Source organism: Anopheles moucheti, chromosome 2 (genome assembly GCF_943734755.1).
Source record: "Anopheles moucheti chromosome 2, idAnoMoucSN_F20_07, whole genome shotgun sequence".
NCBI lineage: Eukaryota > Metazoa > Arthropoda > Insecta > Diptera > Culicidae > Anopheles > Anopheles moucheti.
This window is the reverse complement of record NC_069140.1, coordinates 30,432,331-30,456,280: the sequence shown is the minus strand read 5'-3', so window position 1 is coordinate 30,456,280 and position 23,950 is coordinate 30,432,331. Positions and strand designations below refer to the sequence as shown.

The 23,950-nt window shown below is 46.5% G+C and overlaps 3 protein-coding genes across 3 annotated transcripts; 2 read left to right on the top strand and 1 right to left on the bottom strand.

Annotated features, from left to right (window-relative positions):
* Nucleotides 1-4,472: 4,472 nt before the first annotated feature.
* On the top strand, nucleotides 4,473-19,984 carry LOC128299848 (protein PALS1). The gene is made up of 11 exons (XM_053035965.1): nucleotides 4,473-4,738; nucleotides 9,302-9,432; nucleotides 9,511-9,602; nucleotides 11,863-12,063; nucleotides 15,249-15,429; nucleotides 15,501-15,715; nucleotides 15,783-16,073; nucleotides 16,147-17,032; nucleotides 17,097-17,228; nucleotides 17,311-17,492; nucleotides 17,581-19,984. Exons 1-11 carry the CDS (start codon nucleotides 4,719-4,721, stop codon nucleotides 17,758-17,760), a joined length of 2,511 nt encoding a protein of 836 aa, XP_052891925.1. The 5' UTR covers nucleotides 4,473-4,718; the 3' UTR covers nucleotides 17,761-19,984.
* Nucleotides 19,985-20,572: 588 nt separating this feature from the next.
* Nucleotides 20,573-21,745, top strand: LOC128296986 (breast cancer metastasis-suppressor 1-like protein). Its single transcript, XM_053032524.1, has 3 exons — nucleotides 20,573-20,870; nucleotides 20,939-21,183; nucleotides 21,259-21,745. The coding sequence occupies exons 1-3, from the start codon at nucleotides 20,672-20,674 to the stop codon at nucleotides 21,523-21,525; spliced, it is 711 nt and encodes a 236-aa protein (XP_052888484.1). The 5' UTR covers nucleotides 20,573-20,671; the 3' UTR covers nucleotides 21,526-21,745.
* On the bottom strand, nucleotides 21,706-22,505 carry LOC128296987 (probable 39S ribosomal protein L49, mitochondrial). Its single transcript, XM_053032525.1, has 2 exons — nucleotides 22,388-22,505; nucleotides 21,706-22,325 (listed from the first exon to the last, which is right to left on the bottom strand). Exons 1-2 carry the CDS (start codon nucleotides 22,475-22,477, stop codon nucleotides 21,858-21,860), a joined length of 558 nt encoding a protein of 185 aa, XP_052888485.1. The 5' UTR covers nucleotides 22,478-22,505; the 3' UTR covers nucleotides 21,706-21,857.
* Between the last annotated feature and the right edge of the window lie 1,445 nt (nucleotides 22,506-23,950).

The following is a 23,950-nucleotide window of genomic DNA, read 5'->3' as shown; positions in this document are numbered from 1 at the left end:
CGGTGAACTTCAACATCCAACTCGCACACACCTGACGCCTATTAATTCCACTGCTACATCCATCGCCGGGGCGACCCAATTTTGCAAGCCTGGACAAATTGAGTGTATGCATCACCAAAGCCGAGCACACCGAAAAAGGATGTGCCCCAAACTGGGAACTCCTGCTACCATCATCCCCAAAGCGTGCTGGTGGTCGTGGTCGTGCAACTCGTAATTACTATGTGACTTAAAAGAAAATTCCAAGAAAAAATTGGAAGACAACCTCAACAACCCACACAGAATCACACAAAACAGCGGCAATGTGTTTATTGCTGCCCAAAACCATTTCCCCAAGCAGACCGCAACGGTGTGCCCATCTCAAGGTGGATTAGAAGGCGACGGTTCTTTTCGCCGTACGACTCCTCTGTCACACACGCCCGAACGCCGTGCTGGGTGGCGGGAGGAGGCTGTGTGATGATGTCGTTTGTTTGAATGTTTAATAGCCGCTGGGGCCGGTCCTAGGTGACTAAGGATAACGATAAGAGGACTCACGAGTGTACCGGCCGACCATGCAGTGAGGAGAAGGTAAACATTATCTTTGCCTGTGCCTTTGCATCCGGCAAGCGGTGAAATTGGCGTAGAATTGGTATCTAAATAGAAATACATTGCACGACAGCTCCGGAAACATCGATTGAGTACATCCAAAACCCGTCCTATATTAACCTGTTTCATATCACTTAATGTCGGAAGTGATGTTATTTAACTTCCAAATAGTCTTAATGTTAACCTTACAGTATCATCATCAGGACTAATGCTTAATTAATATTGGAAAAAGAATAATTTATATTCACCCTTAGTGAGGAGTCATTCATATCAGCAATCGACTCTTAAAAGATTCATGAAAACACGGAGTATTGCCGGGTCAAGCCCCTGAAGGGCGTGGAGAAGAACAAGACGAACGAGCTTTTTGGATGTCATAAATCTTGAATCGTAGCAAGGACTGACTCTCCGACTACGTGATAATAATTAAGTCTAGTAAGCCAGAAATGACAGATATGATCTAGTAGGTCGTTACGCCAGGAAGAGAGAGAAATCTTGAATGATTCATGAATCTTTGTAATAGAGATACCGATTCATTCGCTCAGTTGAAAGATTCATTCAGATTCATGAAGCTGAATCAAACTCATCCAGATTCCACACAGGACAGCATCGTTCCAACTGGCCTGACTTTTTTAATAGTTGACTATGCATTTATAATCTCTCTTCGTCTCATTTCTGCCCTATCCCTTTTGTGGCCACCGTTGGACAAATGTGTATGTGTGTGTGTAGATGCATCATAACAGACGGCACTCGAGACCCTTTGGCCGCATACAGGTGTATGACTGAGCACGGTGGTTTTAAGCGTGTTTGCGTGTGGGGCTTCCACGACCAAATGGTACTGCCGCTGGTGTCTGTGGCTAGAGCTAGATGAGCATGAAGACTCGACCGCGGACAAAGGAGAATGGAAGAAAGTTACCTCACCGCTTCCTTCGCTCGCTTCCTTTTCTCGTTGGCTGGTCAGTTGCCGAAGGTACAATTATGCTACATGTAACGTCAGCATACGCGTCTTTGCTTCCGTTGGGTTTTTGAATTTTTGAATGTGAAGCGAGTTTACTGACTGACTGCGCCCTTGATGACATGTTGTTTATTAGTAAACGATGCATGAAGTTTAAGTAGACATGCCGTATAATATGTCGTCTAGTTGGAGTTTCTTTTCTCGAAGTCTTAAGGTGTAAATTGTTCAAAAATTCCCACAAGGATGCTGTCCTTACTGAGGATAAATCCGGATAAAGCAGCACAGTAATGAGGAAGTCAACAATTCTCCGCGCACCTACCGTCCATCCTGTAGACATCCTTTAGATTTCCTTTAGCAAATTGAATTGTTGCTTCCTGGCAAGCAAAAAACAAAAAGAACCGTCAATATTTACATACAAGATGCCACAAATCTTGCAATTATGAAGTACGGTGAACGTTCTGCACCCAATAAAACGACAAATTCTTTAACGAAACAGCAGCAGCGCGTACAAAGTGTATGGGCTTATAACTAGCGGATGATTTTTACGGTCAGGTTTACGGCCGTTGCCGTCGTCTTCGTCGTCTTCTGCACGGCTGTCTGCGCTTCCGATGAGGAAACGTCCCCGGGCCCGAGGAACCGGGGATGGCTTCGCACTAACTGAAACGCACCCGTCATTTACGGCCTCTCCGTATCTCTCTATCTCTGTCTACCACTGTCTAGCTGTCTCCCTTGCCACCCTTGCGGACTCACATACCTGGTGCGGGTGTGAAGATGGCCAAGGCGATGGTTGCACAGGTTGAACAGGTGAACAGGGCGGGTGGGCGAGGAAAAGCAGGCTCAGCAAACGCCCCGATTACCCGCCGGAACATACACACACACACATACTTTTTCTCGTCTTCTTCGTTTCGCATGCCTTCCGACCGGAGAGGGTGTAGCGTTTCACCACGGTACACCAAGGGGCACACTCTCATTCTTCGGCTCGGAACGAAAGTGAACGGTCGCATGTGTGTAGTACGAGCACGGTTGTTGTTGTCGAGCTTGAACAGCTTCGAAAAGGCTTCGAACAGGCCTGCAAAGGTTGGTGGTTTTTGCTGAAGTTCGCGAACGTGCCGAATGCCCGGTGCGAGGCAGTTGCTGGGTTTGTCCAACTACCGCACCAGTTGACCGTTTCCTCCCGTGTGACCCGACACCGTGTTGGTCAAGTGTCGCGTATCGTGCGTGTTTGAAGTGTGGTGGCGTTGGATGTTGAAGATAAGCGTCCCGTGTTTCAGAGGACACTCTCTCTCTCTCTCTGTGTGAGTGTGTGGCCACTGGCAGGTTTGACCGTTTGACAGCGGGTCATTGCACAATCTGTCGGCTTCGCAAGCCTTCGTCCGGATCGTTGTCACCGTGTGTCGATTGTGATGATAGTTTCCCGTTTGTGCAATGTCCAGCGGCCGACTAAACAAGTGATCAGCTCCGCTAGAGACCACAGTATCACCAGCCCAGCTTCCCATCGGGACGTCGATCGTACGGCGCAGAAAAGGAAGGAGATCAACTTAAAAGCGGGAAATAAATAAATAATCGCCAGTTTGAAGCCTGGCGCGTTGTAATTACGAACCGCTGCGCGAATACCGGTAGTTGACCTGCCTCCTTTTGGCCCGTCCGGATTGGCAACCGGTTTAGCGGCACTCGGTACCTGGCGGACGTTGGAATTTCGCTGCATTTCCGCTCCAGGTGTGCCTATCCCTGACCTGTCCCCACAACGGAGAGAAACCGAGCCCAACGGTATTCGTGCGCGCGCGTGTGTGTGTGTCGGTGTATGGTTCCTTTAGCAACCAAAACAGTGGACCGGGACCGTTTGTTGGATCAATCAAGTGCTGCAAAGCAAACCCTCGAAGGGAACGTTCAAGTAGCAAACGATGCAAAACGTAAACAAATCCCGTGTCTCGTTGCAAAGCATGAAAAAACATAGAATTCATACGCGATTCTCCTTTTCCCCCCACAATGCCCTTGGCTGTGACTGTGAACCAGTGTTAATGTCATCCATTCTTAATATGGGGGAAGGGGAGGAATGTTGTTGTTTGGCCGCGAGAACATTAGGAGAAAGTCTGGGCACGGAGATGTTAGTGGCCGCCGTTCAAATGCGACTTGACGAATGAGGGTATTTGGCGCGAAATTGGTCCATTTTCGCTTGACATTGTGATCGTTTCCGTTCCGTGCAGTAAGGCTTCAAGTGATGGTCGAAGGTGAACACCGCTCACCGTACAAGATCCGTTGTTCAATTGTTCGCTTTACGTTACGAGGTCTCGCAATACGAAAGGAAATCAATCGCATGAAGCACGTCTCCGGTGTGATCAGTTCTTCCGTTACTACGGGGCCCGTAGCGAAACGGTCATTCAGATTGTGAATGTAAAAAACAGTACCTTCCACACACACACACCCCTCCCCCTCCCCCCTTTTGTGGTTTTCTTGAATTGGAATTTCTAGCTCAAACCCTTCCAAACCTTTATCCTATCTCATTTGATGAAGCGAATTCGTCTATGAGTGTGTCCGTGCCCATGTACGGCAAACCGAGGAATGCGTAAGGAAATTGACTAAGAAGCAACAAATTGCGCTAAACGGTCCGTTTGTTAGTGGGTGGGGAACAGCAACAAAACAACAACAGAAAAACGAATGCAACGAATTGCAATCAAAACCTACCCGAACGAAGAAAGCGACCCTTTAGTGAGTGTATGTGTGAGTGGATACGTACATTGCAAAGCGAATGTGCAATCATCATATTCGTGTTGCATATGTGCGTTAAGTGCAACCGGAGACGGTTGGGGGAAGAGTAGCAAAACAAAAAAAAAGTATATAATTATAACACACAAAAAACGGAGCAGTGAAACTGCACGCCACATTTCAGATATAGCAGCAGCGGTGTACAGATAAAAAGACAAGTGAAACGGAAAAAAGGGCGAAGCAGCAGCAAAGAAAAAATAGTCAAGCAGGCAAATTATCCTACAGAAAGCAGCGGCAACGGAATCGGAAAAGTGCATCCAGCCAGTCGGTTAATGTGCACGTCACTTGCGACGGTAACGACAACAATCACCACCACCACCAGTGAGAAACGCATGCAAGTGGCGACGCACACAAGTGTTTCTAGCCTGCCGCATGTTCGACATCGTGTGACGCCCCTTGGCACATCGCAAAACAGCACAAAATGAGGATCCTCAAGCATTGGTAATTAACTGACGGCGTATAGAGCGAGTCGAGTGAAGCCATTTTTCACTCCAAATACTCCTACGACACACATACACATATAGCTAGCAAACATTCCAATGGACCAAGTCCTAACGAAGCGCCCAGATGACTTTATGATCATCGATCGATCCGTAAACGAGTTGAACCATTATCCCTTCCGCTGATGAAGCCCTGTTCACATGTCGTACATACCTTAACACAGCCATCGTGTTGCCCTTTCTTCTTCAAACTTCATTGTTATGGAGATGGCGTGTCTATCCTATGAAGCGATCAAGGCTAAGAAGCGAGACTTTAGAATGCTACCGGTGCCTTTTGTGAAAGATGCTACAGCGTAACGGCTTCTAGAAACGTCTGGAAAGGTCTCATGGAGCCACCGGAGCCCCTTTGGATAAGCGTCGTAAATTAGCTTCTTAGTTTCGGTTCCAATTGTTTCTCGGTGTCGTGATCCTCCCAGCTTTCAGCGTCAGTGTGTCGAGAAGGTGCCATCTACGGAAAGGATTAAAACATTTGTAGCAAAAGGAATAAATGTTAGAGGTTTATGACAATCCTCTGTTCCACCTAAGTCGTTCTCTCGAGTACGATCACCGGTGAGGAAGATGTATTTTGAAAACCTAACGACGAATAGTGGTGCAACATCAACATTCTTGTGTTTGATAAAGCAAGGCGCTCATTCTGGTTTCAAATGTAAACATACGCTATAGATATCCGGACATTAGACATAGTAGACATAGACCAAAAATGCTCAAGAGCTTGATGATTCCTACAAGAAGAATTTCAAATAGATCTCTGTATAATAACAACCGAAACGAATCCTTCTGAGACGATCGAGATAGAAGATCAATTCCTCAACAACTTGTTCAAATTCTAAACAATTCTCCATTCCAATCGATGATATTACAGACTTGCAATTACTATTCTTGAGATTGATAAAGCAAGACGCTCATGCTGGTTTTATATGGAAACATATGCTGTAGATATCCAGAAATAATAGGCATAGACCAAAAATACTCAATAGCCTGATGATACCAACAAAAAGGTTCTCAAGTCTACATCCTCTATATGACAACCGAAGCGAAGCGTTCTGAGACGATCGAGATATAAGATCTTCGTTGCATAAATGCAGAATGTTTCCGACCTTATGCCTTTATTCGTAAAGTTCCCAGTCTTTAACATCTTGTTTAATTCCCAAAATCGCTTAATCCTCAATCGATGGTATTACAACCTTTTTAAATCTCACGCCAGTTACATGCAATCACTGACCTGCTTTGGTACTCACTCACATCAAACGAGAACACACCATTCTTCATGCATTACTGACAATGGGCCAACAAAGCAACGACCGTCCTTCGTGTCTGAATCGTACGCAGGAATACCTTCGGTGCACTCGGTCGGAATGGAATGTCGAGCCACAGGCACCGATCCTCTTAATGGGGGAGGTAAATATTATTCCCATGGATTTTCATCCCTTTTTGTGTCTGCCAAAAAAATAAAATAAGGGGCAAATAGTACACAGGTAACTCTATACGGCTGGTACATTTCGTTCCTGCGCAGCACTAGGGATTAAAGATCCAGAAATCGGTAGAACAAACAAACAACGCAGCAAAGAAAGCGATTCCCGGTTGTTTAGAGGTTTTTTTTTCCCGAGTCGAGAAATCGATCATGTTGTTGGAAGTATGTTTTGTTGCTGTTGTGTTGTGCCCAAAACCAGGGAAAGGAAGTTGCTCTTTCATGCCACAGCCAATCCCAATTTCTTTTTAACTTCAGCGGAACAGTGACGGTATTTCTCTGTATGTGTAGCATGCCGAATTGTTGTGCTGTTCCCTTCGTATCCGTTCCCGGGTCGAAGTCAACTGGGAGCGGTTTCCCATGTCTACGCTGTTTATATCTGCCATCGTTGTCAACTTTTCACAAACCAAAAAAAAATACCCCAGTGATATTACACGAGCACCACACAAACCCCGAGCGCCCATTATGTCGATCGATTAATGATTGATCTCGGGACCGGAAGTACGTCCCAAGTCGTACCGCCCCCTCGAACGCACATGCGCCCATTGTGGATATTGCTTCCGCGCTTCCGTGGTGACTTTTCCTCTCGCAGCTGTTTGCAATCTCCTGCAGTGTGGCCAAATTGAATGCAACCCACTCCCCCGGGGTCGAATCGAGGTGGTGCCGTGATGAACGATCGCACCGATGCGCTTCGTGTTTGAATTTTGCGCGTGATCTCGCCACTTCGAAACCCGATCACTGCGGATGAGGAGGAAGTGTCCACGGCGATGGTTTCCTCCATAACGCGAATGCGCTCGCTTTGCCAACAGTCGCTTGCCACTTCCACTTCGATCGTCGCCATTACCGAATTCGCATTCATCCGCGACCAAAAACCCCACATATCACGCATCATGATCGTTGTGTTTCGGGGAAGGGGTTCTCTCTAGTTTTTTTTTTCTTTCCCGCTGCTGTTTCACTTACTTCCGGTGCCCGTCGGGTGTGTGCACTCGACTTTTCATACGTCAGGGGTGGTGGTTGGGACACAGCCAAATTCTTGTGCGTTCCCCAACCTGCTTCACAACAGTTAGCGAACCCTGCTGGCAATATTGGACAACCTGTCTCGCTGTATGTCGCTCCGAAAATCTCGTCCACCACGGTTCAACATGCGTGGAGGAAGTCGATAAATTATTTGTGAACCGTGAAATTAATTTCATCCAACACCACCACCCTCACGCTAAGGAGCCCCCCTGGGCCGCGCGTGTGTGGCATTGGGATGGGACCTCTTGGATGGCGGCGTAAAACGCGCACAGCGATCAACAAGCGCAGATAACGCGGTACAATCATCAAAGCACATTCCGACCACACCGGACCAAACGGACAAACTGGATCTTAATTTTTGCCCTCCCTGCCTTGGTAACGCCATGGACACCTTGCGGCATTCGCTGCCGATCGTGCATGTCAAGCAGAACGGTAGACAATGGAGGTATTTCTTTATTATGGAAGACGTCCGGCGCAGGTTGAATCACTTGAGCACGATCTTCATTTTCTACGAATTTTGGAGCAACAGAAAATTTGCAGCGAAATCACCACCAACCAGTTCCATGATTATGATGGTGGGAAGAAGATTACCACCAAGCGACTATTACCAGGGAGCAATCTTGGTTTTTTTGGGGGGAATTTCCGTCTCTCGGAAGTCTCCGCCGTACCTTTTGCCCAGCAAAACCCAACGGCCATAAAACAATAAACAATCCAACCAACAGCACTGGCGAAGATGTGCCCGTCCGTCCTGCTGCTGGTTGCGGGTGGATCTTCCCACATCGGGACAGTCCATCACATAAACCAACGAAAAATGCGCCAGAAGTTCTAAACGTCACTCTGGGATCTTTCCGCTACCATCCAGATCGGATGGGGGAAAAAGCGACACAACAGCAGTCACAATACAGTGCGAGCAGGAAACCTATACGGGATGGCCCCTAAGGTCGAGAACGACACGGTGAAATAATTTAAGATTCCCACACCGTACCGTGTGGAACAGGTAAACGCAGGAGACACACAGGTTCATTTCGTATTCTACGATGGCTTTGCCACAGCAGAAGGCGCTCGGCTCACCGTACCTTTGTTGTTTTTTTTCCACTTTGAAACGTACGTGTGTTTCCGTCCCGGGATTCCGGACCTGTGAGCGTGTGGGTTTGTGTTTGCGACTCCCTTTGTGCGCTGTACGGCGAGGTCCAACCTTACCCTTAGCGCAAGAACCTTACGGCAGAGTTCTAAGTGCGTCTTGCGTCTGGCTTTGCGCATCTATCCTCCCTCTTTTGTCAGCGGATCCTCTCCGAGGAGCGTGTAGATTGCCTCATTGACCAAGAATGCGGTTGTTATGTGGATTTGTAGCGTGTGTATTTATCTTTTTTTTTACCTTTTCTTACTTGTTCCATCCTTTCCATTACTGTGCAAGTGTGCAACTGAACAAATGTAGATCGAGCGGGAGCATATGATGGAACAGCATCGAGATAGGCGGAAAAAAAAGCTGCTACAACATACCGTTGATGTTCCTTCTTTCCTTTCGTTGACTCACAAAAAAAACATATCGAAAAGGGAAGGAATGGAGTCATGCATACCTTGACCGAATACACGGAGCTCTGTGCCGAAAGTAACAGAACTTTCATTCATCATTTGGTACGATCGCATGATCGTTCTTCCTATTTTGTTCCAAGTCTCCTTCTGTTGTTATCCACATTTTTTTTGGTAAATGAAAAATATTGTGTAGATAAATATCCGTCTAGCGTACGATCCAGGCCCTCGGCATAGAATAAGGTTTTTGTTACGAATGGCCAAACAATCGCTATCGTTCTGAGAAGAGCTACAGGAGAAGTGCTTTTTCAATTTGAAGTTATTGTTATGTTTATGCGACTTCCAGAAATTAGACAGATGTTTATGTCACCATTCGAACTGTGGATGTTAGTGAACGGTGTACCCTAACTACGATCGTAGTCATCTTGCTTTGCCACGCAAAACTAACACGGACCTTTTTTTTTTGGCTCTTCCTTGAACTCTTTGCAGGCCTCGCAGACGCAGTGGCTCCAGCATCGTGGTGCTGGGCGGTGATGACACCCTGAAACCCTCCATACCTATTGATGACTATCAGGAGGACTTGGAAATGTACAATATGTTAGCGGCAAACCAGGACAATGGTAAGTGCGCCCGGCAATCAACGCACCCGTACAGCATATACGGCAGTATGTTAACGTTGGTTTTTGTCCCCATTTTAGGACCACACCGGGAAATGGCTGTCGATGTACCTGAATCGTTCATAGCCAGAAACAAAACGCCTCCGCGCTATCCACCGCCACGCAGTACGGCGGCGGTCACGGCACCCGTAACACCAGCCACGCCCGCGTCCGCCCAGGTAAATCACGTTTCCAACGCAATGCCACAGGTTGCGAAGCACCACCACAACCACCAACAGCAACAGCAACATCATCATCACCATCATCATCATCCACCTTCGGGGCACCATCATCCGGCGAACGGTGGCGTCGGTGGCGGCGTGTCCCTCGAGCTGGAACCGCTCGATACGTACAGTGATCGGCACCTGTCCTCGCTGGACAGCAGCCAGGAGTACGTGAAGAAGGGCGGTTCCAGCAAGGGCCCGTCGTCGCTCGGTTCGGTAACGAGCGAGTACGAACCGTCGTCCCTCAACAATGGGTACGGTACGCTGCTGACCACCGGCACCGGTGGTGATCTGCGCGACTCGCTCAGCACCAACCGCAGCACCTCACCATCGTCGTCGGGTGATCTCGGACCGCCCGTGTACGATGTCGGGCCGCACCGGGAGCTGCCCGTCGACGTGCCGGACAGTTTTGTTGAGATCGTAAAGGGGCCACCGCGCTACCCGCCGCCCAAACCCCTGCTCATTAAAGACGCTATCAGAAAGAAAGAATCATGCTCATCCAGCGAATCCATTGATAAGCCCATACCGCAATCACAGTCGCCGGCGCGAAACGAGGTATAATTTTGGTTTTGTTTTTGTTCCGTTTTCCTTCACCTCCCGCTAGATTTTTGTTTTCCCTGTTTGCATTTATCTGTTGCATTTTTCGAGTTAGCTGTTGTTTATATTTGTTTGCCATTGGTTTACACGTAAATACCATTATTTTACACTTCCCGAAACACAGATACACATACATACACACGTTCACGCATGCACCCATCACGTTTAGTATTAGATCTTGTTCAATGTCCAAAACGTTGCTGGTTTGGATAAAGAATTCAACATCACGGTAACGTTTAGTTGCATCCTTATATACTCACATTCACCGTATGTAATCAGTTTTGCTAGTACAAATTGAATCAAAGAGTAAGAATAGATAGTTTGAATGAATAGCCCATATATTTCCCAGCGTATAAAATTTCAGACAAAAATAATTCTTTTTCATAAAGCTGTATTCAATAAACTAAATGACCCAGCTTATCTTTAGCTTATCAGATGATAATTTCAAAGTGCCTTTAGAGCCAGAAACACTAATTTCTGGAACTAATATAACCCATTCTAAATTGATTGATTTTTTATGCAATTATTAAAATACAAGCTTAAGAATATATTTTATAAAATTCGAAGATAGTCAAGAAAAAGTAGAAAGGAATTGTATGGAAAAATCGAATTGTTGTTCTGAATTGAATTGATAACTCGAGTGGCCAAACGAAAATAATATTCCACCCCTCTGTTTTGGGCCATTTTTAGAAGGACTACAATTTTATACGCCATTTGGATTGCGAATTCGTTCCCCTGGGACGTAGTGGGTGAATAGTTAGTAAAATGCATTGATTTGCCAGTAATCTATTGAAGTTTGTAATCATTTTACTTCTTATTTTGGTTTAGAATCTATTAAAATAGTATATCGTAAACAGTAGATTTAGGAATATTCTCAACATAGTTTTAAAATGTTATCGTTTCCTCAGGATTCAAATTCATCACTTGATTTAAAACAATTCACCTAAAAAAGGCTTCTTCATTAGTTATCTATTTTCAAATTGTTTCATATCTTTGCTCAAAAGCGTCTAATTCATATGTTCATATTTACGGAAACAATCATCCCTACACTGTTACACCGCACAATGTCTTTTGTTGGTTTTACGTTCTTTGCTAAAAGCCTTCCTGCTCACTGTCCTCTCAAAGTTTCGCCCGGAATTCTTCAGATGCGGATAATGCGATCTACAAACCGAACCGTACATACAACACCCAAGTGAAATCACTCCCTTACTTCTTTGCCGCGCCGCGACAGAATCTGTGTGTAGTACTGTGTTGTTCTAGCGATCGGTTTCACCGACCCTACCAAAAGAGGGGCCACAATTTAGGGGGTGTAAAGTAGTGAGATGTTTAGATCTATGTGTTACCGATCGAGCTTTGTGTACAAGTGTTTCCCACTGTCTCAACCCCCAATCGCGGGGGTGCAGTGTGATGATCGTGTACTGTATCTTTTAGTGTGGTGGCGTGCAGCACAATACTTTCAATGTAGTCGATCGTCTCTGCATCACCCTGCAGCTATGCACTAACGAGGGCCCCACCATTAAAGCATGATCCTAATCTTTGCTTCCAACTCGTTCACTCTCTTTCCGCTCCGTAGCTTAATGGTTCGACGAAACCGGTGCCGCCGCCCCGGGATCATCTGCGGATAGAGAAGGACGGCCGGCTCACCAATCGCGCACCAGTACCAGCTCCACAAGTGCCAGATCGTAAGATTGTGCCGATCGCATCACAGCACCAACATATTGGTCAGGTCCTGGAACCGACATCGGAGCAGTTAGATAGCATTAAGAAGTTCCAGGTGAGTGATCGTTTCGTACGGGAAATACTTTTTAGCACCCGGGGTTTTTTTTTCATTCACACGTCTCGAAACACGCCGTCTGCATTAGGACGGTCATTAGCATGGATGTGCCGTCAGTAAACGATAAAGTCATCACTGACCGGTGCGTCCCGGTACCTATCGACCGTCTGACGGGAGATTTATTTAAGAACCACATTCGACAGCCGGTCCCTATAGGGCCCATGCCCTACTAAACGCACCCCATATCTTGCCAGAATATGTACAAACAAACTCGACCGCACGCACACCATTAGCGCACGTTACGCCGCACGCACATCCATACACGTGTCCCGCCGGGGACAGGTGAAATTGTTGACGCGGCCGTGTTTGGATGCAACGGTTTGATGGTGTGCGTGACCTCTTGCAATCGCGTTCCCATGTTACCGATGCATACAATAAGCACCTGCATAATTCACCTACCCGTGTGTAGATGAAAATGCAATCATCTCCAAACCCCATTAATGGGTCCCATCCATTCACGAAAAACCATACGGCACACAGGGGCGAACAAAACAACACGAACAACATGCGGTTTACATTCGCAGTAGTTGGAAGCTTCGTTGTTAAATCATGTTTTCAGGTCTTTTTTTTTAATTTGTTTGCAACTTTTGAATACAGATATTTTTTGTTATCTTCCCTCATTAAAATGTTGTGTGTTTATAAATTGTTACTTTCATTATGAGGCAACATTTTCCAGCTTTTTTTTTTGTTCGAGTTTTTGTTATTTAAACATTGTTTTCTCTCCTTCCGTCCTTTTGTCGTGGGCACGCGTTTCCGGCTTTTTTGTATTTATTATTACATTACACTGTTTACGGTTAAGCATCAACAACCCGGGGTGTGTGCCTCGAAATAGGGGGGGATAAAAGACAAAATTAAAACTCTCCACCGCCCGCGTGGTTGGTCACAACCATTTTTCGGGGTCCAGCCCCGGGATTCAGATGACACACAATGCATCAAAACAAACCCCACGGGTTCAGGTTTTCCCTGCAGGTGTGTGAGTGTGTGTGTGTGTGTGTGCGTACGGGAAGAGTTATAATAGTGGGGAGGAAAAAACAACAACAAAACGCACAGCCCTAACACCGCGTACGCGATGGAAATGCGCGACAGTATCACAACAACAGTGCTTGCGTAAAGACAAGCGTGGAATCGCATGGAGTGCGCGGGAACCGAGTTCGGTGTGGGATAAATAAGAAGTAGAAATTTAAAGAAAAAAGCATAAAAACACACACACATACATAACGCAAAGCGATAGTCACGGAATGCGCAATGAATTTACGGTGGAAATACGAGCAGCTCAAATCGGAAGCGAATTACCCGTAACCCCGACGTCTTCCCCCCTAAGTTCCAATCAGTTCCCCAACACCCGCGGTCCCATCGTCCGGTGGTATCTCTCGTCCATCTGTATCGCGTGTGGGTTGGAAAGTGCTTTACACAGTTGGGGGATGGGGAAGTTCGATAAGATGTGGCCTATAAAGTGTGCTCTTGGTGCTGATTCATGGTGGTTTGATTTTTATAAACGCTTCCCACCGTACCAAAAATGATATCAGAGGGTTTACGATCGTAATCGGCTATTTTTAATTGTTTCCGATAAGCGCAAGAAAACAGAGACATCCGTGCTTTCCCAGGTGTGGTGTGGCGTAGTCGACGTTGTCTAGTGAACTCGCAGCCGTGGTAGAATTCTACAGTGCACTCGAATATCATCCCGAAACCCTTTTGTTTGCCTCCTCCACTCGGTGTCTGTAGGCTTAAGTCCTTGTAATTACACGCGCCACAGCGTGTCACGTCGACTATCGATCGATCGGCAAGAATGGATAATTAAATTACCCATCGTGGCCACCTTGAACGTGTGTCCATCACCATTTCATCAGCTGACATCTTCGGAGTGGTAGCGGTGAAGGGTCCAGAGTTTGATAAGACAATTTTTTCCCCCTTCAACGATTCGTTTTGGGGCGTTTGGGTAAAGAAATTCAAACCGGAGACAATCGGCTTGGCGCAACAATTTGCGTTGCGATTCGTCACCGACCACCGGGGACTGGGTCGCAGCAGTGACGACGGCAGGTGATGATGATGATGATGTAATTCTATTACCGGACACCGGTTTGTTGTCTTTTCTACGATTCCGCCATACGGCATTCGGCCGGTCTGGGTTAGTACGGGTGCGAGTGTTGCTCGATGATGACCGACAAACCGTCGTCGCACGATCGTCAACGTTAACGCCGTGCACAAGTGTGGTGACATTTGGTGACCTTCTACCGGAACGCATTGGACAGACTGGCAAACTGTTCATTCTTTCACCTGAAGAACTCCCCGCCCCGTGTACATTTTGGCAAACTGGTTGGGTCAGCTGCTGCTGCTACGGTTGCGGGATAATTGACTTTCTATTTCGAACCCACACATTCACTCACCGTGTGTGTGTGTGTGTGTGTCCAATATGGCGGCTTGATCCACCGAGTTCCACGCTCGATCAGTAGCGCGCGGACGACAATCGGGTTTGCAACTTTCAACCCACGCTATATCAGCGGTCGGAATCGTCAAACCAGTTTGTTTGTGGAGAAATTCCCCGATAAGGTGTCGCCCCCGTTCCCGAAACTATTTTGCTGGCGAATGGCTTCCTGTTCGCTGCTGTGTGCGCGTTTCGAGCCGTTGCAATATTTCTCCAGTCCGAACGGGGTGGGGGACTGGGCCGTTGCGCACTATCTAACGCCGAATGTGCAAACGGGGTACAAGGTTGCTCCACACGTTCTGACCTTGTGTCGATGGTTTGCTAGCAGTTCGTGAGCTTCGTACCGAATTCGAAACCGCACGGTGTGTGGGGAACTCAGTGTGTTGATTTTATTTAAGGCATCCAATCTCCAGCCGATCGCGTACAGCTCGATCGTGCTCGGTAGTGTGTTTTGAAGTGCAGTGAAGCAGCACGCGGTTGCATCTTTGCTGATCGAAGATGATCGCCCGTGCACAGCAACAGTCCGGGGTCAAGGGTACGACGAACGGGGTTGCCCTTGTGTCTTCCAACTCGATATACACCCAACGGCAGGCAAGTTCTAAGCGCTACATTACGCGATGACTGTGGGGACATTGTTTTCGAAGGCTTTCATTAAACCTGCCCTTACTAGACACTAATCATCGGGTCATATGTTTCATTGCAGGAGCAACTACGACGGCGAAGAGAGGACGAGGAACGGATAGCAGCTCAGAATGACTTCCTGCGCAACAGTCTGCGTGGTTCCCAGCGGCTTCGTGCTCTGCAGGACAATCCGATCGAAAAACCACCGGTCGGTGTTGACAACGAGGCGTACGCAGATGATGAGGTGGTGGAGAAGATTATCGGTATGTCTGTCCATGGTTAGCACACGATCAATCGTTAACCTCTCTATACTTCCTTCGTTTGCCATTTCCAGGGTACAGTGAGCTAGTGGCGGCACTGCAGCGGCTGCAGGGACACCTGAACAAGCACGGTCTGGCGGCACTCGCTGGCAGAGTGACGGCGGCACAAAGTTTACTGCTCGGTCCTGGCATTGCCCGTGCACTGGCCGTCCGAACGGCGGTCCTGGAGCGGCGGCGCCCGAAAGTGCCCAACCCGATCTGCCCGAATGCTCAAGCGCTAGCCAAGGACGTAAGTTATCTCCCCCGAGAGCGCCTGCACAACAGGTTCTAACGCGAACTCACCTTCACTATTTCAGTGCGTCGAATCGTTGGCCCAGTCCGGCTCACCAACCGCAATAGAACTGTGTGATCTGCTGTCCACGTACGAGATGGAGGGTCTGTTGCTGGCACACGACAGAATCGCATCGACCACGGATCGTTCGCCGATTGCCTCGTACGGTGGTAGCCCGGTCACCGTCGCCATGCCATCGCTCAGCAACAACATCAACAATAACACCTTGACCAGTGCGGTGAAACCGGCCACTGTCATGCCATCAATTCCAAATAACGCTAGTTTAGTGAACAATAACAATAACAATATCGCTAAGGTAAGTTACGCAGCAGCCATCCCGCCGCAGGTGCACGTAGTACAAACATTCGCGTTCGTTGCTTCCATTCCAGAGGGAACCAATCAGTGTGCCTCTCGGTGTGCTGCGTGACGGTAGCCAGGATCACATCAAAATCATCCAGATAGAGAAGTCATCCGAACCGCTTGGTGCCACCATCAGGAACGAGGGCGAAGCGGTCGTGATTGGGCGCGTGGTGCGTGGTGGTGCCGCCGAAAAGTCCGGTCTGCTGCACGAAGGTGACGAAATTCTCGAGGTGAACGGTATCGAAATGCGTGGCAAATCGGTGAACGATGTGTGCGCATTGCTCGGTTCGATGACCGGTACGCTTACGTTCCTGGTAGTGCCGGCCGGTGTGCCCCAGATACTGCCCGGGCTGGGCATGCGGGATCCACCGGTGCTGCACGTCCGAGCCCACTTCGATTACGATCCCGAGGATGATCTGTACATACCGTGCCGGGAGTTGGGCATCAGCTTCCAGAAGGGTGACGTACTGCACGTGATTTCCCGTGACGATCCGAACTGGTGGCAGGCGTACCGGGAGGGCGAGGAAGATCAAACGCTGGCCGGGTTGATACCGAGCCAATCGTTCCAGCATCAGCGCGAATCGATGAAGCTTGCCATTGCCGGTGAGGTGGGGCTGAGGACGCGCAAAGATATAAACGGCAAAGCGGGTGGCGGTTCAACGTTACTGTGCGCACGGAAGGGTCGCAAGAAGAAGAAGAAGGCGAGCAGTGAACATGGCTACCCGCTGTACGCGACGGCAACAGCCGACGATCCGGATCCGGAGGAAATTCTTACGTACGAGGAGGTGGCACTGTATTACCCGAGAGCCTCCCATAAGCGACCGATAGTGCTGATCGGACCACCGAACATTGGACGGCATGAACTGCGGCAACGGCTAATGGCAGATTCGGAGCGATTTGCAGCGGCTATTCCTCGTAAGTTGACAGGGTCACAACGCTCCCGTTGGAAGTGGTAGTAATTTTATTCTTAATCCCGCAGATACGTCACGTGCCCAGCGGGAAGGAGAGGTTCCGGGACAGGATTATCACTTCATCTCACGGCAACAGTTCGAATCGGACATTTTGGCCCGAAAGTTCGTCGAGCACGGTGAATATGAGAAGGCTTATTACGGTATGTATCTGTGGCGAAGTGTCCTCCTTAGTTGATTCTCCCACGAGAAAAGACGATCATTAAATCGATATCCTCATTCTAGGCACATCCCTCGAAGCTATCCGAGCAGTGGTCGCTAGTGGCAAGATATGTGTGCTCAATTTGCACCCCCAGAGCTTGAAGTTGCTTCGATCGTCCGATCTGAAACCGTACACGGTATTAGTGGCACCACCAAGTTTGGAAAAGTTGCGCCAAAAGCGAATACGAACTGGCGAACCGTACAAGGTTTGTATTAGACTACGAAGCGTGATTCAACGCTTAAAATGACCCCTGTACTAATGTCTTTTCTACGAATGATCTTTTTTAAATGTAGGAAGAGGAATTAAAAGAGATCATAGCGACCGCGCGCGACATGGAGGCCCGCTGGGGGCATCTGTTCGACATGATCATCATTAATAACGATACCGAGCGGGCTTATCACCAGCTGCTGGCGGAGATCAATTCACTAGAACGGGAACCACAGTGGGTTCCGAGCAGTTGGCTGCACAACTAGTAACGTCTGGGGGGTAGCTGGACTGGATTGAGCTAGCTGGGCTAGCTGGCTGATGTTAGTGGAGCAAAACATGATACATGTCCGAAGAACACTAGTAGACGGGATGCAGTAGTCTAAGCCAGAGAAGCACGTAGTAGAACAGTTGAAAGTATTCAAAATTTAAGCAAACCTGTTGAACAAAATGGAACGGAAAGCGTAGGCCACCATATGTCGGTGCAGCCGGAGCGAATCACACCTAGCCCTAGAGACGTGACCTATAACCACCACCCAAAAAAAAAAACAACAACTCAATAGATTCTTATTATACATATGCATATAGATACATATACATATATGATAATACTATACTTTATCGAACTTGTTACGTTTATTTTTCGCTGTGCGCTCGTAAATGCACATTAAAGCATACACTTACACAAGACACACTCACACGTTACACGGTTCATAAGGGAATTTCGCTACGCCCTTCGCTGGGTAGCTAAAGGCCGCTAACAATGTAGTACTACTTTTCATAATTTTGTTTGTACTTTTACCTAGGAACCAATTGTGTACGCGTGTACGTGCAATCGGAACGGGTCGGGGAAGCGGAAAACACGGAATCTAAGATTGAGTAGAGTGTGTGTATGGGGGGATTTTGTGGTGGTTTGTTATACTTTAGTGATCTTTTTTTTGCTAGGGTCAGTGGTACCACTCGTTCTTTCGTAGGTACTTTTTCCCTTTTAATAGTAGTAATCGTACGTTTTGTTTTAGAATAATGAATGTTTTATTTATCTAGAGTTTTATGTGGCAGTATAGGAGATGAGCGAGCAACGGTGTCTGTGTGTGTATGAGGATTGTAGTCTATGCGTTTAGGGAAGCGATAGAGGATGTGCAGCAGGAATGCATTAAGGAGCACGAGTAAACCCGAGTACACAATAAAAAAGCAATTTCTAAATGTCGTAACAATACTATCAGCGTAGTTGTGGTGGGAAATTGGGGACATTAGGAACAAAACGGAAAGGATAAAACTCAATAAAGACCCCCCCGAATATAGTAGAAAACTCAAAGCAAACCAATGTATTGTAGTTACGGAAATAAAGAACCCAAAACAACCCAACAACAAGGTACGTAGAGCACATAATATATGCATGAGAAGCAGAAATGGTTTTGTGGGAAGGAAAATACAGACAAAACCCATACGGATAACTTAAATAATCAGCAGCAAACAACCCGCCCACCCCTTTGGTGTGAGAGAAAGTGGACGTTTAGGTACACATGGATAGTGATTCAAAAATTTACACGAAAACAAATCAAAATAATTATAAAGCTGCAGCCGATGCTCGAGTGGCTCGTTTCCTAGGAACATTATTCGTGGGAAATCCTACTTCTAGAGACAGAACAAATAAATGCAAAGAAAACGTGTGTAGTACCAGGCATATGTACTATCTTAAGTAATTTGTTCCAGCTCACACCTCTGAGCCACCCGATCACCTGAGGGATTTTTTTAGTTTGGAAAGACGAAACAAATACATTCCCCCGTCCGGCTATCGACAAAAAGGGCATATTTCGATTCAATGTTATAGGTTAGGCATTTAGATCAGTTTTTAACACATGATTCGCAGCACAACCATTTTGGACGGACTGTACGTGATCATTAATGAAAAGAAAGTGGTACAACATTTGCAAAGGACATCCTCCCTATAGCCTACGGCGCCATACAATTCGGCCAAGTCGAGCACTTACAAGAATTGGTATCATAACACCACAACCCTATTTGTCTTCTGGCGTGACTAGTTCGCCCGTATTTATAACCATTTCTCGTCTCTCCAAACATATGAACTGAGATGTTTGGAGCAGCGAACACAGCTTGAACGAGGATTGCTAAGGGAACTAATGGCTACTCAGAAACAAACAGAATCCCACACAAAGGTAATGTTCGAAGAAGAGACTCACTAAACTTACCAATTTATCTTAAGTATCATCAGTTCGTGGAACCAGGAAGTAGACGAGAAGAACTATTTTGAACGATACAAATATTTTTCTACGGTAGTGGAAGCGTTCGAGGTTATGTTTGCCCGAGCTGTTTTACTTCATTTTCCCGCGTCTACTATTTTGATAAGTAGTATTTTTTACAATACAATTGATATGCAACAGAATGATCGTACGGGATGGTGGTAGCGATCCATAAAAAATTGCATCTAATTCTACTCGTAGCTACGTACTGACGGATGATATTAGGTGAATAAACAGCAATTCGTTTAAAACAGCATTTTCGGAGGGATTTGATGATATACAGAGAAATATTGAAAGAAAAACAGATCATGCAAATTGTGGTAAACGGATACAAAACTCACTCATTTAGGAACTGCAATCGCATCGCTGATTTGCCAGCATTTCCAATCACGGGCAGTAGTTATGTTACTAACAGCAGCATATTCTTCCACTTATATGGAACAAGTTTCTTTGTTTTTGATTCAATATAACGGAGCAGATGATACCAACGCGATTTACCATGGCTTGTGGCGCGTTGCTCCTGACGTTATTATATCAAAACACGGTACCGATCGCTTGGAGATCGTTATTCGTTTCTCAACCTCATAAGAAGTTGTTTCACAACGAGAATTATAACAACTATATATTGCACTAATCACTTTCAACTTTTCTGCTTTGCAGCTTGATTATTTTCAATGCACTGATCAATATTGCAATCATCGCCCAAATGGCCCAAATTTGGATTCTTATGAACTGTCAACGTGACGTCGCGAAGTTGTTTGGCTAGCTTGCTGTCAAACGTGTCAACGAAAAAAAGTGCGCCCCCTGTAAACACCTGTAAACAAAGTAGCTTGGCGTAAAACAGGCCAAAATTTTAACAAATACTCGTCTCTAGTGGATAAATTGCTGAATTAGAGAGTTTGTAACGATCCAACCCACTATGCCTCCTGTAAAAACCGATGGCGATAGTGATGGGGATGGTGATTTGTCTGGGGCAGAGTCGGAGCATTCCGGATCCAGTCAAGGGCAGGACCATGATTCCAGTGCGGAGGAAGCGGACGAACCGGATTCGGACGATTCCTCAGAAATGTCCGAAGGGGAATGCGAACGAAGGCGTACCAGTTGCCAGGACAATTTAAGTATGCAAAATCACTGGCCAAGTTTTGATCCGGAGACTTGTACAGTAATCGTATTATGTATCTTGCAGCGAGCCTGGAAAAACAGTTCGGCATCCTGAAGGAACAACTGTACAAGGAACGCATGGTGCAGGTTGACCATAAGCTGCAGCAAATCCGGGGCGGCCGATTACAGGATTACGTTATACCGTTGCAGCAACTGCAAAATAACATGGACAGTCGGAAGGAGGTGGCTGAGGTGATGAAGAAATACCGTGTCAATAACATTAAGAACAAGTTCGAATCAGAACTACAAGCATGCTATCAACATTTTGAGGTAAGATAGGAGAAAGGCACACATCCCACCAAGCATATTGAAATGCATTTAACGATATCCTTTTCTGTCCTGCAGAGTGAACAAAATCTCGCTAATGATGGCATTTGCGATGAACTGATGGAGAAGGTGCGCCGTTTGGAGGAGGATCGCCACAATGTGGACATATCGTGGGCCGACTGGGGCACCAACACGCGAACGGCAAAGGTCCGGGGCCCGGGACGTAAGAAGGCCGTAACTGTGTCTGGGCCCTACATCGTGTACATGTTACGCGAGGAGGAAATTCTCGAGGACTGGACATCGATTCGGAAAGCGCTGAAACGTTCGACCGCTGCCGCTACCTGATATTTATTACAGTAAGAACTTACTCATGTGTACAGTTTACGCCATTCGTCAGATAGTATCGCTTCTGCCCTCCGTTTGGTTTCGAGTGTCTATCAAGTCGCGGAATCGCAAAAACTTACGTACGGATTTTGCATGTGTGTATATTCATTTTTTAATATGCCGTTTCTTGTAACGAAATAAGCTGAACCTATTTGTAAGGCAAATATTAAATTTAAGATGGAACATACGGACAGTTGATACTTTCATTCCACATCCCGAAACATTCAAACCAAACGACATCGTTTCAAGCTGTCTAAGATGCACACTGTATTTAACATATTTACCAAATGCCCTTACATTCCTTTCTCTAGTAAGAACTTCTCAACGAAAGCCACATGATCGCCCTTAAACTCAATATGGCCGCTCATTTCATTCACCCGTGTAATGATGGGACGGTTAAGCTGCTTTTCGATGAGATATCGCAATTCTGCCTCTAACTGCCAAATATCACCCTCGACATGCCGGATCGCTGTTATTCGACGCTGGCCACGGAACCCACGACGTAGGTATACCGGTAGCATATGATTTTTCGTACGTAGCACTACATACTTAAGCTCGGGTCGTGGGTTGGCTGGTTTCCATCCCGAAGGGTAGTTTTCCTTTGGAATTGGTTTCGGAACGGTTCGAGGAGCGAGCAATCGTTCGACGTATTTCCATTCCGGTGGATTCTGTACTACTTCCACCTCGGGGAACTGCGCTATATCACCGACCGGTTCTGAGGAGCGAAATGACGACCATCGAACGGTGGCAGGTGCAACATTCTATCAAGGAAAATAAGGCAATTCACATATTTCCGTCGTGGATTATGATTTTTCTCGCCTACCTGTAACTGTTCTGGGAGGTGGTTTATTGAGCTTCGAGGTAGAATTAGATTAAAGTTGAATGTTTTACTGCACAACATGCGAAGCGCCATGATTACGACAACAAACTGTTTATTCGGGTCGCCGCGAGTATTTGAGATTGTCAAAGTGTTCGCGTGGGAAATTAATGTTGACATTTTCCAACGCAGAATGACGTTTATTTAAACGATCCGTTATAAATTTTGTGGAGTGAAAAGTTAACAATAAATTATTTCGGAGGCAATGTTAAACTTATCGCACATTCATTTCAATAGATGATTATCTAAATTACGAAAATGTGTAAAACTGAAGTTGAAACATAATTTAAATAAACTGCAATTTATATCATATCTTTTCACTTCAACAAACGATGACCATTTGCATTAATTTTCTTTTTTTGATCTACAATTGTTGCTGGCCTAGGTTTGGTATGCTTTTTAAGTGATGAAAGTGCAATATTGGAAATACCCACAGTCAAATAAACAACACGGGTAACACGGTCTAGTCGCGATTCGAACCCATGCCGTATTGTTGAGTCTACGACTTTGCTATTCCAATAGTTCAAACAGTTCATTAATATTTTAATTTACTTTTGTTTTACATAACCCCGCTCAATATGAGCATCTTATTCCACTCCTAATTAGCTGCCATCCCGTGGTGTAACTCTCACTCCCCTCACACCCCCCTCTTTCGCATCCTGAGTGATTCAACGTTCAAACGTAGTCTTATAAATTACCAACAAGTACAACATTTGCCAGTTAGCAATTTATCTTTCCAATAGATTTGACGCTAACCGTCAGCACCATTGTCGGGTTGTCCTGGTTTCAATCTAACGCGGAACCGGCGAGGAAATGGCAGCGCATTACGTTTTCTCCACCATTCGGCACGTTTTTCGCGGAAAGTTTGGGACAAAGTTTTCCACACCATCACCACGATAACCACCAACGATGGGTGGTGGTTAGTGTCCTTTTTTTGCTTTTCATTGTGTCTTCATTCCTAAACAACTGGATTCTTTGTGGAGCGAAGATAAGCATTATGTACTGTCTGCTCAAGATGTACACAATAAGCCAGCATGTGCTTGAAGCTTACAGGGAGAAAAAATGGCCACATAAAACCAAGAAGCTTTTGCTAGTGAACAGCCAGAACTGCATATCGAACAGATCTTCTTTTTTCTCGGAGAAAAAAAAATCGGTCCCAAAAGACCAAACTTTCCTTTCTGCACAACCATTTCAAGGACGTCGAATGGCCCAAAACATCAGTACATAATGTACGAGTCGGCAGCAAGCAGTCGGTTGGTTGGCCAACTCTCCACGAAACGGTTTCAGCTCACGGCAGGCGAAAGCGAAGCGAAAGCTTCACTGCTGGTTCTATTTCCGAGGCCAACGAGGTGTATCGATTTTTAACGTAAATCGTCGTACGTTGCACACCAAAACGTAGAGGGCAGTCCTGACAGAAGACAGACAGTGGCCACCCTGCAACCCCCCCATCAACCGGGCACTAGATGCCGGTGTACGTGCTGTCATGAGGCAAATCCCTTTATGTATCAG

Coding starts and splice junctions, on each gene's coding strand:
- LOC128299848 (XM_053035965.1), top strand. CDS start 4,719: ATGAGGATCCTCAAGCATTG. Junction 12,064..15,248: donor ATAGCATTAAGAAGTTCCAG/GTGAGTGATCGT, acceptor GTTTCATTGCAG/GAGCAACTACGACGGCGAAG. Junction 17,493..17,580: donor GAACTGGCGAACCGTACAAG/GTTTGTATTAGA, acceptor TTTTAAATGTAG/GAAGAGGAATTAAAAGAGAT.
- LOC128296986 (XM_053032524.1), top strand. CDS start 20,672: ATGCCTCCTGTAAAAACCGATGGCGATAGTGATGGGGATGGTGATTTG. Junction 20,871..20,938: donor CAGTTGCCAGGACAATTTAA/GTATGCAAAATC, acceptor TGTATCTTGCAG/CGAGCCTGGAAAAACAGTTC. Junction 21,184..21,258: donor CATGCTATCAACATTTTGAG/GTAAGATAGGAG, acceptor TCTGTCCTGCAG/AGTGAACAAAATCTCGCTAA.
- LOC128296987 (XM_053032525.1), bottom strand. CDS start 22,477: ATGGCGCTTCGCATGTTGTGCAGTAAAACATTCAACTTTAATCTAATT. Junction 22,326..22,387: donor ACCTCCCAGAACAGTTACAG/GTAGGCGAGAAA, acceptor TTTCCTTGATAG/AATGTTGCACCTGCCACCGT.